Source organism: Nyctereutes procyonoides, unplaced genomic scaffold (assembly GCF_905146905.1).
Source record: "Nyctereutes procyonoides isolate TBG_1078 unplaced genomic scaffold, NYPRO_anot_genome, whole genome shotgun sequence".
NCBI classification, from domain to species: Eukaryota; Metazoa; Chordata; class Mammalia; order Carnivora; family Canidae; genus Nyctereutes; species Nyctereutes procyonoides.
Genome location: NW_026575159.1, coordinates 7672592 through 7686863, shown reverse-complemented (window position 1 = coordinate 7686863; position 14272 = coordinate 7672592). Strand labels below are relative to the sequence as shown.

General features: G+C 33.4%; 1 protein-coding gene across 3 annotated transcripts in view; it reads left to right on the top strand.

Annotated features, from left to right (window-relative positions):
- The window catches only part of CSMD3 (CUB and Sushi multiple domains 3), a 1184516-nt gene that overhangs the window by 1030630 nt on the left and 139614 nt on the right, over positions 1-14272 (top strand). For all 3 annotated transcript variants that reach the window (XM_055314112.1, XM_055314111.1, XM_055314109.1), the window contains 2 exons: positions 5170-5266; positions 6974-7078. In XM_055314112.1, coding sequence (XP_055170087.1) covers positions 5170-5266; positions 6974-7078 — 202 coding nt within the window. The remainder of the gene's footprint in view (positions 1-5169; positions 5267-6973; positions 7079-14272) is intronic.

Here is a 14272-nt window from a genome sequence, read left to right as displayed (position 1 = left end):
TCTCTCCTCTTCCTATTCAATACATCAGATACAGTGATTGAGAGATTCTGTGTTTTTTGTTCATTTTACCTTATACCATTCTCTCTGCCATCTTGCCTACTTTCATGTCTTTGGCTACCATTTTGTGCTGATGATGCCCAGGACCTGCATCATAACAGATCATCAGAAAACATTTTTTTTCCCAAAGGAAGAACGGAATAAAATTATTGTTCTTAAACCTAAATATCTAACCCAGACCTTTCACTTAAGCTGCATGCCATACCAACTGCCCACTGGGCATTTTCAGCTAAGCTTCTTGCTGGAATTTCAATTCAGCCTGTTCCAAATTGACTTCATAATTTTTTTTTCTCATTATTACGGATCTTCTCCAGTGTTCTTTGTTTCAGAATGAACCCTTCATCCATTCAGTTGCACAAGACAGAAATCTTGATGAATTTTTTTTCCCTCTTACTCTATACAATGAAATATATCAGGTCTGTCTTTCATAAATCTTGCAAAGATGTCTATTTCTCTCCACCCAAATTTTTGCCACTTAAGATTGGGTGGTCATCCTCCCTGTCTCAGGTTCTTGTTCTCCTCCAATCTATTTGTCAGAGGGCAAAGAGAGTAACCTAAAATTAAAAGCCTAATACTATCACTTTCCTGCTTACAGTTCTTCAACTGTCCCCTATATTCTTAACTCCTTGACAGGTGGATTTCGCCTTTGTGCTTTGTCCTCAGTTCTTACCTCTTCTGTTTACACTATTTTAGTTCTATATAAAAATTCTCTTTTGCCTTTGTGCCTTTGTGCATGTTGTTCCCTTTGTAAGCGACACTCTCCTTGATCTCCTTTATTTGGCTTATTCTTAGTCATCATTTCTGTCTCAACTTAAAACAGTTCCTGTGGAAGACTTTGCGTGAACTCGATAAAAGGTTAAGTCCCATGCTGTATGTTCTCATAGGTCCCTGTAATTTCCTTATTATAACACCCATCACATTTTACTGTTACTACTTACTTAATTATCTGTAGGCTCATGAGGGCACTAAGTAAGTCTGCTCTGGCAGCTAACACAGTGCTGCCAGTATACGCTCAGTAAATATTTTTAGAATGAACCAATGAATACCTCCCTAAGCAGTGGAATTTGGACTATTTTAAGGAGTTAAGACAGCATGATGAACAAAGAAGACATCTGCAGACAAAGTACATTGTATATCACTTGTTCTAGCCAAACACTATTCAAAACTGGACACTTAATAACAATGACACTATCAAATCTTTCACTGAGGAAGCCTTTTATTTAATGACCATACCTTAGAAAACAAAACGAGCTTCACAGGGCATTTATGCAGACTTATGGAACGTGAAAAATACTGGATTTTTCATTTTAAATACTCTAAAGGATTGCCAAACACTATTTTTTTTCTCTTTTTTCTAATTAACCTCTTATATGTATGGTAATTTTAAACATATCACTAAATCACAAAATATTATATAACATACACAAAAACATAATATGTGATTTATATTTCATTAGGGAGTATGAAATTTCACTAGCTTTATCTAAAAGCTACCTGGCTAATACATCAGGTTTAACGTAATGCTTATTTCATTTTATTCAGTTAGGATGAATATATGTGTGAATAAATAATTATATAAATATCTAATAAATACTATATGAGATGAAATGGAATAACCAGTGGTGGAAAGAAAAAAATATTTAGAATGCTGAAAAAATTACAAATAATATAGAATTACTGAGCAATTGTTAGAAATAGCTTCAACAAATAGAATAATTTGTTATATTAATTTTACATGAGAAGTTTGTGGGGACTAGTGTATTTATTTGTTTGCCTATTTTAGCAAAGTATATTGATGGAGAATTCTAACAGGACCATAGTAACAGTTATCAAGCAAAAGAGCAATCTTTATGTGAATAACTATGGGAAAACAATGTTCATTACTTAATTGTGTCAATTTGTAGAATGATCATCACGAGTGAATGTAATCTAACAAGCAAATTAAAATGAGATTTGAATGTCTATATGAGGAATATCTGGATTTAGTGACTAGAGATCCATTACCTCATAAAGCTATCCTGTTCCATGATGGACAGCCGCATCTAATGCAAAATTTTAATGCTGAATCAATAGCTGCTTCTTTTTACATTTTTGACTCTCATTTGGCTTTTTGTCATTGTGGATCTTTGGTCATTTACTTGAGTCTCCTACACCCTCCATGGCTATTGTACCAAACTACATTCACAATTTGCCCAGTCTCTGAGTGGCAAACACTGTTAGTTTTCTGTGGCTGCTGCAAATCACCATGCATTTGATAGCTTAAAATAGCAGAAGTTTATTCTCTCACAATCCTGGAGGCCTGAAGTCACAGAGCAGTTTTACTGAGATGTAACTGAGCTGCTGACCGGGTTGACCCTCTACTCTCCCTTCTGCCCAGGCACTAGGGGAGGATCCTTCCTTGCTTCTTCTGACTTCTGGTGGCTGCCAGCACTCCTTGGTGTCTGACTAGAACTCCATTTTTTGCCCGCGTGGTCACATTGCCTTCTTGTCTTCTGTGTCAAATCTCCTTTGACATCTTTCTTATGATTGTATTTAGGGCCCATTTGAATAATCCAGGATAATCTCCCTATCACAGGATGCTCAGTTTAATTGCACATGAAATACCTTCTTTTTCCCCCGTATAAGGCAATATGTATAGGCTCCAGGGATGAAGATCTGATATTTTTGGAAGCCGGTACTCAGTCTGCTATACGTATATATCCAGAATTAAACAAAATTTCTTCTTCTCATTAAGATAATAGGTTTTCCAACAGATGTCTTCATTTTTGTTCTTATCACCCCTCTGATCTCCATAACTCAGGAAAAAAAAAGATAAATTACTCTTGAGTCATTCCTCTTACTTCCTTCCCTTATTCAGATAACATAAAATCCAGTAACTTCCCCTGTAGTAACACATGAGACATCGTGGTCCCTTTTTCTATTACTTATTCCTACCACCACCCTGCTTCAATCTTTTATAGCTTCTCACACAGACTACTGCAGTGGACACTGAAATTGTTGTTTTTTTTTGTTTGTTTTTTGTTTTTTTTTTTTTTTACTTGCATTTTCTTCATCCAACACAGTTCTGTCCTTAAAGTATTTCTGATTATACTCCTTCCAAAACCTTTAGTGGACTACTCAATTACATAATTTTATTGTGGTGGTGTTCCATCTTTATAATCTCTTGGCCAATCTGTCTCAACTAAGATACATTACATCCTTTATACACACTGGGTACTACTCTAAACTAAAATTAATTTAATTTTTACAATTCTATGAATTAGATACCTTTATTACAATGATTTATATGAGTAATGGGAGGCATAGAAAGATTAACAACTCTTATAGGATTATATGCCAGTGAGTGGAGGGAGCCAGGAACCTGTAAATTCAGGCATCCTAACTCTGTAGTCTCTTGTATGTATCCACAAAACTCACTCTTTCTAACTTTTCCTAACTTTGCATGCATGTTTCCTCTTACTATGTAAATATCTTTTACTGTGGCTAAATTGGATTATCGATGGTTCACTAAATCCACCTCCTAGCTTGTCCCCTCTACATTTTTATAACTCAATAATTTTTCAGTGGAAAACCTCTCAATACTTTTAGCGTATCTCAAATGTCAATTCCTGCATGAATCCTTACAATTTTTTTCTTTTTCTTTCTTTCTTTCTTCTTCTTCTTCTTCTTCTTCTTCTTCTTCTTCTTCTTCTTCTTCTTTCTTCTTCTTCTTTCTTCTTCTTTCTTCTTCTTTTTTTCTCAGCTGAATGTGATCTTTTCTTTCCCTGAATTGTAGGAAAGGAAAACTCAGATATGAAGACAGAATTGATCATTGTTTAAGGAGCTGGTGGTAAAATTCCAATCATACAGCTTTAATTCCATTCTTCTTCCTGTCCTGGAACGTTGCCATTGGGCCTAATGCCTGTCACACAGGCAGGGTATCTGTTGCCATGTGGCACTCACCCCTGGAAAAGTGGCACCATCGTTCACTTGAAGGGAAGAATGATGATGGTCTATTTTGTGGAGAAGAAATTTTTAATGACTGTAATTGTTATAATTATTTAGTTAATGAGTGCAGTGCTTACATTTATAACAGACTTATCTAAATAACATAAATTCATTTTAATAAAGTTAGTCCTTTCCTTCCTCCAAAATAATAAAATATATTGTTGAGAAAAATAACATCCACAGTTGTGGGGGTCCTGTAGGTTCTTGCAAAAGCTCAAGCTGTGCCAAGTGAAGTGCAACAAAGTAACACATGCCTCTTTCTTTAAATAAAATTTAATAGACATGAGAGAATTGTACTCCAGCATTTCCCTCATCAATTACTATCAATAGCAATTTAGTTATTATGACTCCATTCATAAAAATATTCTTTAAAAGATGATTCCAGATCAGTTATAAAGTATAATTTTGATCATCCATCTTGAGACATATTAAAAATGTGCATAGGGGATAATAATGTTAATATTTTTTGTAATGAAAGGGAATTGAGCAAAGCTTAGGCAAATAAAGGAAAATAAAAATGTATTCAGCATAAATCTAGTTAAAGTGGCAAGAATCTAACACTCCAGAACATAAAAGTTAACAAATTATTTAGAACATGCATCGAAATTCTTGGCACTAAGACATGAATTAACCCAAAGCCTTTATCTTCATTTTTTTTTTTTTAGATTTTATTTCTTTCTTTATTTTAGATATATAGAAGAAAACAGGGGTTGGGAGCAGAGAGGCACAAGCAGATTTCCTGCTGAGTGGACACTGGGCTTTATGCGAGGCTCCATTTCATGACCCTGAGATCATGACTTGAGCCAAAATGAAGAGTTGGATGCTTAACCAACTGAGCCACCCAGGCACCCGTTACCCAAAGTCTTTAATAAAGAGAACGCTCTGAGATGGTGACAGACATTATCAACGTTATACCCATAGTGAACACTGCTAGGTGCCCCATGGATGTTTCTCAGCAAGGCCAGTCCCATAATGGCAAAAATCAGTTCTGTTAAAATCCTTTTATGAAAGGCCACAATGACATGGTCCCAGCTTGGAATTCTCTCTTCTAATGTGATGATGAGGACTATAATATTATTATATTGTTAGAAATATGTGTTACCATGAGTAATTATTATTTCACAGGTGCAAGTTGTCAGCTTTGCTACAGAACATAATTGGGATTCTCTGGACTTCTATGATGGAGGAGACAACAATGCTCCACGACTTGGAAGTTATTCAGGTAAATAGAAAAGTTGAGCTTAATTAAAATATAGAAATAATTAGGAATATAAAAATCTCTCACTCTTTTTAAAAGAGCTCCCAGAACTCTGACTTGGCAGTTTAGATTTCTTTTTATAAACCATACACAGGGAACTAAATTATAAGGTTAGAAGTTTGAAAGACATCAAAGGTAATGACATTGAAATTGCTGTTTAAAACCTTACTATATTCTTACTATATTTGTGAAATTATTTATTGATGCTTTTATAGTAATACTTTAAGCTAAGCTGTGGTTCAGGAATAATATGTATGCCCTTTTCCCTTAAATAGTTAAAAATTAGACAGTACTTGGTAATTATGATATGCCTACTCAAAGTGTGTTACCCAGCCATTAAAATAATTTTAGAGACTGTCTAACGACATGGTAAATGTTACAAAGTACTGTTGAGTGAGAATAAAGAGACTATAAAATTATTTCCAAGAAATGAATAAAATTACATAAAATTAATATATATCCAGGTACCAAGACCAGAAGGTTTTTAAATTTCTTAAGGTTTTTAAAGGTAATTTATGCAATAATCTAACAGCTTTTTCCAGCATATGAAAAGTGAGATCAAATTTTATATTAATTTTAACTACACTTTTTACTTCATTATACTTTTTGACTTGAGACATAGGAACATAGCTATGCCATCAACTTCTACATTTCAGATAACTTAAATCAGGGTGAATGGTTTTAAGTTTTTAGTAGTTTTTAAAATTGAGTATGATAACCAGTTTTTCAGCATCACCATTGAGTAAAGGAAAGAAGAAATATCTGGAGTAGGAGTGACTTGGTTTAGTCATAAAAAGTATTTTAGAAAAGTAACTAGTTACAGAAAATTTTGCAACGCTATCAACTAATATGCTTGTTGAAGGTTATCTTAAAACATAGATTTGACATTTATTTGTATGCTTATCATTTGAAACTGCTTGAGTTGTAATCTTAAGGGTCTTGATCTATTACTCAATGTCAAATAGTCAGGAAGTAATTTGTTCAAGCAGATATTTTATGTTTTCAACTCCAGAATTGAATTAAGTCAAGTTGATTTCCTTTAGAACTTCAGAAGTAGATCATTATAATGTACTGGTTGGGAGACAAGGCAAATAGTAGTTTATAATTCGGATTTTTCAAACACTACTTACCAGCTTTGCTGTCAGAGTCTAAGATATATCAAGGTACTTTACCTGGTATAGAAGAACATACATAAATACATACTTAAATGCAATGCATATATATTTATATATAACATATAATACAAAGGGTAATAAATATATCTTCTGAACTCATACATAATCTTTACTATACTATAAAAATCACATGTACACTTTAAAATTAAGTTTCTTATTTGCTCATGTTTTAGAATATTGAAATACACATGAAATTAAAAATGATTATTTTAGGTGATCTGAAAAATTTACTGCTTTGACCTGCTCTTTGTTTCTGCCTATTTTTAGGAAACAATCTAGAGTGATCCCAAAGGCCTATCTCCTAGGAGATAGTCACAAACAATAAAATGAAATAGAAATGTGGGAAATATATTTTTATCAAAAAATTCCTGAAAAAATACTTGACCAATACATAGTTTCAGTGATAATCTGTTGGCTGATTAGTAGTTAGCTTACTTAGTTTTACTATAATATTTATTATGTGATCATTGACCTGCCTTTTCAATTATCATTTCAGGAACAACAATACCCCATCTGTTGAATAGTACGTCTAATAATCTATATCTAAACTTTCAATCAGACATCAGCGTTTCTGCTGCAGGATTTCACCTTGAATATACAGGTAAATATAATATGTACTATTCAAGAAATTTAAGAACAAGTTTATATTAATTTTTAAATATTACTTTTTTGAATATAGAAATAAATATACTTGGTCGAAGGAGAATATTATTATTTTTTTAAGATTTTGATGTGCTGCTTCAGTTCATTTGCAAAAATATAAAGCTTTAATTATTTTCATCAGAATTTACAGGTGTTTTCTTTTATTGTAAGAATACATAAAATGAGATCTACCCTCCAACTTTTAATCCATAATACAGTAGTGTTAACTGTAGGCACAATGTTGTACAGTAGATCTCTAGACCTTATTCATCTTGCATAACTGAAAATTTTACCTGTTGAACAGAAACCTCCCATCTCCCTAAGCCTTGGCAACCACCCTTCTACTTTCTATTTCTATAAACTTGACTTTATTTATTTATATTATTATTTTAAAAATTTGACTATTTTAGATACTTCATATAAGTCCTATCATATAGTATATGCCCCTCATTATTTGGCTTATTTCACTTAGCATAATGTTTACTAGGTTTATCCATGTTATTACATTTGGCAGGATTTTTTTTTTTTTTTTTTTTTTTTAAGAGTGGGGCAACCCTGGTGGCTCAGCGGTTTAGCACTGCCTTCGGCTGGGGCGTGATCGTGGAGACCCAGGACTCCATCCTGGGTCTCCACGATCCAGATAAAATAACATCTCCACAGATAAAATCTGTAAAAAAAAAAAAAAAAAGTGAGTGAAATTACATTGTATGTAGATGCCATCGTTTCTTTATTCATTTTTTTTTAAGATTTTTATTTATTTATTGAGGAGAGGCAGAGAGAGAAGCAGAGCCACAGGCAAAGGGAGAAGCAGGCTCCCTGCGACAAGCCTGATACGGGACTCAATCCGGGACTCCAGGATCACGCCCTGCTAAAGGCAGGCGCTCAATGGCTCAGCCACCCAGACGTCCCTATTCATTTATCTTTTGATGGGCATTTCAATTGTTTCCATATCTTGGCTATTGTGAGTGATGCTGCAATGAAAACAGGAGCTCAGATGTCTCTTTGAGATCCTTATTTTGAATGTTTTATAAATATACTCAGTTGTGATTGCTAGATCTTATAATAGATCTACTTTTAATATTTTTGAGAAACTTCCACAGTTTTCCATAGTGTAGTTGGTTCCATCAATGTAATTGGTTGCACCAATTTACATTCCCATCAACATTGTATAAGGGTTCTAGTTTTTCCACATCCTCATCAACAGGTACTTTTTTTTCTTAAGGTTTATTTATGTATTTCAGAGAGGGAGAGAGAATGTATGCAATCAGGTGGAGATAGAAGGGGAGGGAGAGAATCTCAACTTGACTCCATGCTGAGCATGCAGCCCAACATGGGACTTGATCTCCAACCCTAAGATCATGACCAGAGCCAAAATCAAGACTTGGTCGTTTGACCAACTGAGTTACCCAGGTGCCCCAACATGTACTTTTTTTTAAAATAAAGAATATAAAAGTTATCAAAAGGAGACATATCCTAACAAAAACTCCAGTTTTGAGTATTTATTCACCACATAGCATAGCATCAACATTCTTAAAGCAGATAGTCAATAAATATGAGACATAAACAAAAATACATTATGAAATTGACCAACATTGATCCCAGTATAGAAAGTCTACATAGAACAATAATCATAAGAGTAATATAGAAAATAATTGTTTAAAAGTATCTCCCCCAACACACACACATACACAAAATACCAGGTCCAAATGGCTTCACATAGAAATATTGCCAACCTTTAAGGACCAGGTAATCCCAACCCTGTTTTAATTATTCTGTCTCCTGGGGTGTATAATAGATTCCCATAATATTCACAATAGAAAACTACAAATCAAACTCTTATATGGATATGATGAAAAAGTTTTATTGTTTCAGTTCATTGAAATTTAATTGACACATAAAATTAGGTTGTTCTTGAACTTATATAATGTATTGATTTGGTATATGTATCTATTGCAAATGTTACACAATATGGATAATTAATACCTCTGTAGCTCACATAATTACCTTCTTTTTTTTCTTTGTTCTTTCTGTGTATGTGAGAGAGAATACTTAAAATCTACTCTTTTATCAACTTGCAAGTATATGACACAATATTATAAACCATTGTCACCATGTTGTATACTGGATCCCCAGAATTTATTCATTTTATTACTAGAAGTTTATATCCTTTGACTCCCTATCCTTTGACATCTCCCCATTTTTTGCACCTCTTATCCTCTAGCAACCATCATTCTTCTCTTTGTTTCTAAGATGCAAGATGAATGAATCGTTTTTAATTTCCACATACAAATGAGATCATATTTGTTTTCTCTGTCTGACTTATGTCACTTAGCATAATACCTTTAAGGTCCATCCATGATGTTACAAAGGCAGGATTTCCTACTTTTTTCATGACAGAATAATATTTAAAATTATATACACTACACTTCTTTATCTATTCATCCATATATGGATACTTAGGTTATTTCCATATCTTGGCTATTGTGAATAATGCTATAATGAACATGGGAATGCAGATATCTCTTTGAGATCCTCATTTTATTTCTTTTGGTTATATACCCAAAAATAGAATTGCTGCATCATATGAAATTTATATCATTCATTTCTTGAGGATCCTCCATATTCTTATTCATTCTGACTATACCAATTTATATTCCCACCAACAGTGAGCAGGGATTCCCTTTTACCAAATCCTCAGCAATACTTGTGAACTATCATCTTTTTTATGACAGTCATTCTAACAGGTATAAGGTGACGACATCTCATTGTGCTTTTGATTTGTGTTTCCCTGGTGGTTAGTGATGTTAAACATTATTTCATGTACCTATTAGCCATTTGTATTTCTTCTTTGGAAAAATAGTTATTTGGATTCTATGCCTATTTTTAAAGCAGATTGATTTTTGTGGGCTTTTTAAAAATTTATTTTGTTGTTGTTTTGTTTTGCTATTGAGTTATATGAGTTTCTAATATACCCTGAATACTAATGCCTTATTAGATATATTGTTCGCAAATATTTCCCCCATTCTGTAGGCTGCCTTTTCATTTTGTTGTTTCTTTTACTGTGTAGAAGTTTTCTTTTTAAAGATTTATTTATTTTATTTTAGAGAGAGAGCATGAACAAAGGTAGTGAGGGGAAGAGAGAATCTCCAGCAGATTCTGCACTGAGTGCAGAGCCCAACACAGGGCTCAACCTCATGACCCTGAGATCACAACCTGAGCTGACACCAAGAGTCAGAAACTTAACTTATTGTGCCACTCAGTTGCCCCAGAAGATTGATTTTTAATTTGATGTAGTATTACTTATTTATTTTGCATTTGTTGCTTATACTTTTGGTGTTGTATCCAAAAAATCAATGCCAAGACCAATGTCAAGGAAATTTTTTTCTGTTTTCTCCCAGGATTTTTACAAAATTCGGTTTTATTCCAATTCTAATTTTTGTGAGTAGTGTAAGATAGGGTGCAATCTCATTTTTCTGCATATGATTAAACAGTTTCCCCAACACCATTTATGGGGAAAGACTATGGTTTACCCCTTGAGTATTCTTGGTTCCTTTGTCAAATTTTTGTTGGCTGTAAATGTGAGGGTTTATTTCTGGGCTCTCAATTCTATTACATTGGTGTATGTGTCCATTTTTATTCCAGTATGGTATAAAAATGCTATACTATACAGTATGGTATAAAAATACTGACCAATTTTGTGCCAGTATGATACCATACTCTGACTACTATAGCTTCATAATAGTTTGAAATCAGAAAGAATGATGCCACTAGCTTTGTTCTTTTTTCTGTGGATTGCTATAGGTATTCTGGGTCTTTTGTGATTCCATGAATTTCTGTCTCTGTGAAATCATGCCATTGGAATTTTGACATGAATTGCCTTGAGTCTATAGATGGTTTAAATGTGGTTACATTTGTTCCCAAATTTTATTGTTGTTACTGGTTATGCTATTGTAAATGATATTGTTTTCTTTCTTTTTCAGATATTCTGTTTTTGGTTTATAATAACACAACTAATTTCTGAATGTTGATTTTTTTTTATCCTGCAACTTTATTAAATTTGTTAATTAGTTCTAGTAGCTTTTGGTGGAGTCTCCAAGATTTTATAGACATAAGATTGCATCATTTGCCGACAGAGACAATTTTACTTTCCTCTCTGGTTTGGATTTCTTTCATAATTACTTTGGATTGGATTTCTTTCATAATTACTCTGGATAGAACTTCCAGTACTGTGTTGAATGAGAGTCATGAAACTGAGCAACTTTAGTCTTGTTCCCTATCTTAGAGGAAAAGCCTTCAACCTTTCATCATTGCATATGATGTTAGCTGTGGGCTTTTCATATATGGCCTTCATTAAGTTGAGGTTCATTCCTTTTATACCCATTTACTTGGGAGTTTTTATCATGAAAGAGTGTTTTGTCAGATGCTTTTTCTGTATCTATTGAGATTATCACATACTTTTTATCTTTCATTCTATTAATGTGATTAATTGGTCTGCATGTGTTGATTATTTTTGCATCTCAGGCATAATTCCCAATTGATGGTGGTGCATATTCCTTTTGAGGTGTTGTTGAGTTGCATTTGCTACTATTTTGTTAAAAAAATTACATCTATATTTACCATGGACTTTGTCCTGTCATTTTATTTTCTTTTAGTGTCCTAATCTGGCTTTGGTATCAGGATAATTCTGATCTCATAAAATGAGATTTTCGAATGTTCTCTCCTCTTCAGTTTTCAGAAGAGTTTAGGAAAGACTAGCATTAATTCCTTTGTAAATGTTTGGTAAAATTCACCCTTGAAGCCTTCTAGTCCTGGGCTTTTCTTAATTGGAAGGCTTTTGCTTAATAATTTAATCTCTGGTTATTGATCTGTTCAGATTTACTGTTTCTTCATGTTTTAGTTGGTAAGTCATATGTTTCTAGGAATTTGTCCATTTCTTATAGATTATCCAATTTTTCAGTAGATTATTGTTCATAACAATCTCTTACGAACCTTTATTTCTGTGATTATCAGTGTAATGTCTCTCCTTTCTGGTTTTGTTTGTTTGAGTTATATCTGTCTCTGTCCCTCTCTTTTTTAGTTAATCCATCAAAACCTATGTCAAATTTGTGTATCTTTTCAAAAACCAGATCTTCATTTCTTTGGTCTTTTTTAATGTTCTTCTGTTCTCTATTTCATTTATTTCTGCTCTAATATTTGTTACTTCCTTTATTCTGCTAACTTTTAGCTTAGTATATTATTTTCCTACTTCCTTGAGATATAAAGTTAACTCATTTATTTGAGATCTTCCTTTTTTTTAAGATTTTATTTATTTATTCATGAGAGACACACACAGAGAAAGAGAGAGAGAGGCAGAGACACAGGCAGAGGGAGAAGCAGGCTCCTTGTATGGAGCCAGATGTGGGACTCCATCCGGGTCTCCAGGATTAGGCTCTGGGCTGAAGGTGGGGCTAAACTGGTGAGCCACCCAGGCTGCCTGAGATCTTCTTTTTTTTTTTTAAATGTAGACATTTATTACTATAAACTTCTCTCAGAACTACTTTGGTGTATCTCACAAATTTCAGCATATTGTGGTTCTCTTCTTTTTGTTTGCTCATTTAGAGATATTTTTTTATTTCCCTTTTGATTTGTTCTTTCAATGAGTGGCTGTTTGTGAGTGTAGGATTTGATTTCCACATATTTGTGAATTCTCTGGTTTTCCTCCTGTTATTGATTTCTAGTTTCACACCACTGTGGTTGGAAAAGATTTTTGATATGATTTCACTTTTAACTTTGTTAAGACTTCTTTGGTGATATGATGTATCCTGGAGAGTGTTCTGTGTGTACTTAAGAAAAAAAACAAAGCAAAACAAAAAACGTATTTTGCTGCTTTGTAAGGAATGTTCTGTATAGGTCCATTAGGTTTATTTGGTCTAAAGTATAGTTCAAGTCCAATATTTCTTTAATGCTTTTCTATCTAAATGATCTATGTATTGTTGAAAGTGAAGCACTGAAGTCCCCCACTATTATCGTTGTCTATTTTTCCCTTCAGATCAGTTAATGCTGAACTGACTGGGCCACCCAGGAGCCCCAATCTGCATATACATTTATGATTATTATATCTCTTTGATCAAAAAATCTAATTATCATATAGTGGCTTTATCCCTTGTTACAGTTTATATTGTCAGATGTAAGTAGAGCTACCACTGCCTCTTGTGGTTTCCAAAAAGCTTTTATTATCCCTTCGCTGTGAGCATATGGGTGTTCTTGAGGTTGAAGTGTCTCCAGGAGGCAGCACATAGTTTTGTTTTTGTTTTGTTTTGTTTTAAATCTATTCAGCTAGTCTATATTTTTTGCTTGGAGAATACCATCCATTTACATTTACAGTAATTATTTATAGGTAAGGACTAGCTAATACCATCTTATCAATTATTTTTTTACTTTGTTATACTTCTCATGTTCTTTTCTTTCTCTCTTGCTCTTTTCCTTTGGGAATAGATGATTTTCCATAGTGGTATGCTTTGACTCCCTTTTCTTTATGCTTTGAATATCTACTGTGAGCTTTTGTTTTGTGGTTACCATGAGACTTACATAAAATATCTTCTAGATATAACTGTCTATTTTATACTAACAACTTAATTCACATAATAAATCTCTGTTCTTTTACTCCCCACTTCATGTTTTTGATGTTCTGTGCCATCATTTCTGTATTAAACGTTCTTTTTAAAAAAAGATTTATTTAGTTATTTGAGAGAGAGAAAAAGAGAGAGAATGGGAAGAAGGGCAGAGGTAGAGAGAGAATCCTGAAGCAAACTCCTTAATGAATGCGGAGCCTGATATGGGGTCGATTCCAGGACCCTGAAGTTATTACCTGAGCCGAAATCAAGAGTCAGCTACTTAATTGAGCCACACGAGCGCCTCACTGTAATAAACTTTTTACTTCCTTTCTTCTTTATTCTCTCTAATAATTCATATTGTGAACAGATCTCTTTGTTAAACTTTTATTTTGATCATGTATTGTTTTCTTGATTTTAAAGAATTATTTTTCTGTGGGTTTCTTTGTAGCTTATTGGGCTTCCTTAAAACAGATATCTTGGATCGTTTTTCAGGTAAATTACAGATAACGGTCTATTTTTATTCTTTTGCTTGTAAACATCCCGTTTTCCCAACATCACTT